Source organism: Pygoscelis adeliae, unplaced genomic scaffold (genome assembly GCF_000699105.1).
Source record: "Pygoscelis adeliae isolate BGI_AS28 unplaced genomic scaffold, ASM69910v1 Scaffold175, whole genome shotgun sequence".
NCBI classification, from domain to species: domain Eukaryota; kingdom Metazoa; phylum Chordata; class Aves; order Sphenisciformes; family Spheniscidae; genus Pygoscelis; species Pygoscelis adeliae.
The window spans coordinates 174,821-179,488 of NW_008824941.1; the positions used below are offsets into that span (position 1 = coordinate 174,821).

Sequence of the window (4,668 nt, forward strand, 5' to 3'; positions counted from 1 at the left end):
TCCCAGGGAAGATGCAAAGTTAAAACACATCTGTAACCAAGTGATGCTTTGGCTCCAGAGATAGCTGATAGAAAGTAGCTCAGCTTAAGGGAGGTCCTGATTTCCATTAAGAATGCCAGAGACTGGCCGAGTCTCAAAGACAGAACAAGACTGAACCAGTCTTTGACTGGTTAAATCAAGGACTTTTTTTTTTTGGAAGGTTTTCTCTAAGGACAGCTCAGATAGACTGAATCTTACAGCCCACATGCTCAATTTTTTTTTTTTTTATGGCAGTATTTGCAACTTACAGCCCACATGCTCAATTTTTTTTTTTTTATGGCAGTATTTGCAAGCACATATTACAAGTTTTATAAAAGTGCAAGGCCCAGCACAGGAAGATATCCTGGATTAAGACATTCCCAGCAGTGTTCTTTTTGCCGTCTTCTTGTTGGTCAACCAGCAGACGCACAAATATCGTTGCTTGGGATCAGCTTATCAGAGCCCCTAAGGGTTTAGCTTAATCATCTGTGCAATTAAACACTATTCACATTTTACAGCCTACAATGGCAATATTTTTATGTACAAATTTGGAAATCAAGTCTTAAAGTCAAGTTTTAAGAGGTAGAGGTCCATTTTTGACCTGCCGACATACAACGTTACTGAGTCAGTCGTATTCTAAGGCTGGTGGTCCCCTAACAATATTGAAGTAACCAGCTAGAGCTCCAAGGTCTATGTAGAGTGATCTTTGCCTCTTTAGCAGGTCCGACTCTTCCATGCTCCCGGTACACAATGAGGAATCTAAAAAGGAAAGAGACAAAGCATGTCATTACTGCACAAATAACTTCATTAGTTCAGTTCCATGGTTGCAGACATTACTGGAATAATTGGCCTAATTTTTGCTTTTATTTATCTGTTGTTTATAAAGCTTCATTTTTAAGGCCAATATAACATAAACCTCATATAAAACAAAATAAAAGATACCAAATCAACCCATAAGTCTAGGGCAAAGAAAAGTAAGCAGTTTGCTACTGAAAACAGCAAGTGTGTTCAACTATTTCAAAAAACCTCCATCACCTGGGACAGCTAGGCAGAGCTTCCTCATCCTTTGAGCCACAGTGCTAACGGAGAGTTTGGTGCAAGAAAAAACTCTGCTAGCTTTCTGCCAGTTGAGAATTCCCCTTCATTACAGGGGAATTTTCATCTAAACAGATGACATCCTCTTTGTGTCACTGGGTGTGACAATACAGAACAAATATGGGACCATCAGTCTCAATTTTTTTTTCTTTTAAATCAAGGTCTGAAGAAACCTTTGCAATGGCAGAACTCCCCTGAATACTTGTGTAATGAATGTCCTGGAATCTTAAGTACCTAAACTAAAGTTCCAGTTTAATGGTCAAATATTTTTTCATCTTCAAAATAATTGATTCAGATGGCCTGAGCCGGTCAAAGGATTATGCACCTACAAGGCAAAATCCAGAAGGAGCAATGCCATTCTAGATGCAAAGGCTGTGACTGATTTAAATGTGAAGTGGATTTGTTGCAACAATTATGCATTACGGCACCCAGAACTTTGCACAGATATCTTTTCAAATACTTATCACAATCAAATAAACCACTTGCCTGGGGTCAGTTTTTAAATGCTTTTTGTCAGGACCCTCCAAATATATTTTAGAAGTAGAAGAAAAGCATTTTGAAGCTTGTTAGCCGGTTGCTGGCACCAAATCTCCCTTTGTCTTGGTATTATCTGAGGACACACTGAGTTTTCTAACTGGTTCATGTATTATCCCTCATAAAGCACTTATTAATGCACATGGGCACTGTGTTCTATCCTACAGTAATTTTTGTTTTTAAAACAAAGGGCTTGTACTGCTGACATTCAGCAACATTACAGTTATGGTTTTGTGTGTGTCTTTAAGGAAGCAAAAAGTGTTGGTTTTGGTGGTGGTGGTGGTTGGGACTTTTTTTTTTGTTAACAAACAAATCATTAGTATCAATAAAACATCTCTACTACTGTGGCAAATTAAGGCTATTTGGGACAGCAGCCTATACTTCGTGAAGAAGTGCCATGAATGACTGCCAGGGCTTTTTCATGAGCCAGCCCTTCCGGAGCTGCAGAATTCAGACTAAGTTCTTCCCCTGTTGAAGTCAATGGGCGTTTTACATAACACTTAATGAGCTCTGGGTCTGATCTCATCTGATTGGGATTTTTACTGGTCTCTTTCCAGAAAGCTTTTTGAGTTTCGTTTGTTTCTAAACACTCACCCACATCAAGTTTTGACACAAAATAAAATCTACAAAGTGCAAGGTAAGTAAGCCTGATGATATTACCTGTAATGTTTTCTGGCAACTGCAGCTCCTTCCTTGCAAGCAGTCTTTTTCTTTCAAACAGTGCCGAGTCCAGACTCTGGCACCGTGGTTGCTCTTCTGGGGGTGGGTGTAAGGCTTCGTGTTTCAGTAAGTCTGCTGCAGACAGCCTATGATTAGGATTCCTTTCTAGAGCTGCTTCTAGCAACTCTCTCATGGAAGTGCTGCAGTCTTCAGCAATGTCCTCTAAGGGGGGAGCTTGCTTGTGTATCTGTTGGAATAAAAAAGACCATTGAAACAGTTATTCCAAAAACAATGGAAGAGGAAGTCACAGATAACCACCAGTAGTCTGGGAATTCCCCACTTACAACTCATCGTCTCCCTGAGCTGGACTGATCAATTAGAACAGAACATGTAACTGCACAAAATCCACCTTTTTTTTAAATCAGATTTTTTCATAAATTTAAGAACTCAAAGCAACTCCAAGCAATCCTAAAATCCGGTGCAATGCAAATTCACCAGATTTCTGTATCACACTGGCAGAACCAGAGAATCAAATTTGCCAGGCTCCAGTTTTTGTCTGCAACTTCTAAGCAAAATAGACAAGTAGAACACAGATGGGCTCATTTCAATAGAGTTTCACGCTGTTCTAACCCTGTCCTTGCAGTAAACCCAAGGCCTGTAAATTATAACACAAACCAGAAGGATGACTCCAGCCCAGCCTCTGTCTTCCCCTAAATGATCAAAACCCACTTCTTCCCTCCTTCCCCCGAAGCAAAAAGGATGATATCATCTCTCTGACAAATATTTTGATAGTTTTTATATGACTGGAGCTTTCCCAATAAGAATACAGGAAACCCTTCAACTGAAACTGAGCTACAGCTTTGCTAAGGACACTTACAATATAGAGGTAGGATGGATATGCAGAACGAGGATATCTGTTCACCCAGGGCGGGATGCCGGTTTGCATATGAATAATAGTAGCTCCCATGCTGTAGATGTCCGCTTTTGTTGTGTGGCCTCTGCAGAGGATAACTTCAGGGCTCATGTAAATCTGTGAAGAACAGTCAAAAAAAGATTAATCAATAGGGGAAAACAACAAGCAAAGACAAATTGTGACATTTTGCAATCCAGGAAAGCCCCCCTCTAAAGGGACGCATCCCACTAGTACCTGCAGCCTAAAGACCAAGCACCATCTGGGGAATAAGATTTTTCTGCTCTGCACATTACCACAATAACAGAGATTTCCTGGCCTGGCACCTGGACAAACTCATATTCCAGGTTTGCCCTCCCGAGACAGGCCACAGCTCGGTGGCTATGGGACTTTGCTGAACTGTGAGAGGCTGAGGTTCAAGCTATGGCTCTGCTTTGTTCAGCTGAGTAGCAGGAACCTTATTCCTTCACAGCAAAAGGAGGTGCCTGAATTGCCAGTTTGTTTTGTGGGGCACTGCTGGGACTGCTCCATTCTGCTTGAACAACATGGGCATGCACTAGGCTGAAGACAGAGGGTGACCCCACTGCTAGCCACCCAGCCAGGGATAGGAGTCCATTCCTCAAATCCCTGTTACATCGGATACTACACAACTCTTCTGACAGAACTGACAGATATACACCTTCCTGTCTTCCTTACTGTTCTCCTCTCCCCCCCTTATCCAATAACCTGCATGTTGGGGCATTATCCTAAGAAACGGGATGATGAGGAACAAGCCAGGTCTAAGGCGAGGCATAAATTAAAAGCCAGGTCTCTTAAGTCCTGCTGCATGCCTTTTCTACCAGGCTACCTCAGAGCAGCTATTAAGGCAAGCATCCCTCTTCCATCCTTTTTTAAAACCAAAAATTCTAATCTCATCTAAACCCAAATACAGTTTCCATCCAAGCATTTCACCGAAACATTTGGATTTGTCAAGACTCTGAAGAAGGATCTGGTGGGAAGCTCCTGCCAGCTCCAGGCAGCTGGGAGCGCAGCTGGAGGAGAACCAGACGGGCAGGATGCAGGAGGCACACCCCGCAGCTAGCAGGAGCTGCCCGCACAGCTCTGCCACTGGCCGAGGGAGTAGGTTTCAACACAACATGGGCACAGCCCACAGCACACTAGGTTAGCAAGCCGCCCTATTTGCTTCTGGTTTCTACTTTTCCCTCACCCAATTTCCCTCTAAAGGAGCCAAACAGAACTTTAATTAGTTCAAGTCATCATGCCACAAAGAATCACATTAAAAGACATTAACTGACACAAGAGCAGGAAGTTAAGTCATCACTGCATGGTTTGACTGCTTATTACCACAGATTGAGAACAGCTGTAGGGCTCCTGCAAATTCCAAGGAATACTTCCCAGTAAATCACATACCATATCTGTAAACAGAGCTTCAGATCTGAAGCGTGTGCAAA

General features: G+C 42.3%; 1 protein-coding gene across 1 annotated transcript in view; it reads right to left on the reverse strand.

The window, feature by feature from the left end:
* Positions 1-415: 415 nt before the first annotated feature.
* The window catches only part of MAP3K8 (mitogen-activated protein kinase kinase kinase 8), a 16,223-nt gene continuing 11,970 nt past the window's right edge, over positions 416-4,668 (reverse strand). The window contains exons 7-9 of the mRNA XM_009325506.1: positions 3,185-3,337; positions 2,308-2,554; positions 416-777 (exon numbers count right to left, since the gene is read on the reverse strand). Of these exons, the coding sequence (XP_009323781.1) occupies positions 644-777; positions 2,308-2,554; positions 3,185-3,337 (534 nt within the window). The 3' untranslated portion in view covers positions 416-643. The remainder of the gene's footprint in view (positions 778-2,307; positions 2,555-3,184; positions 3,338-4,668) is intronic.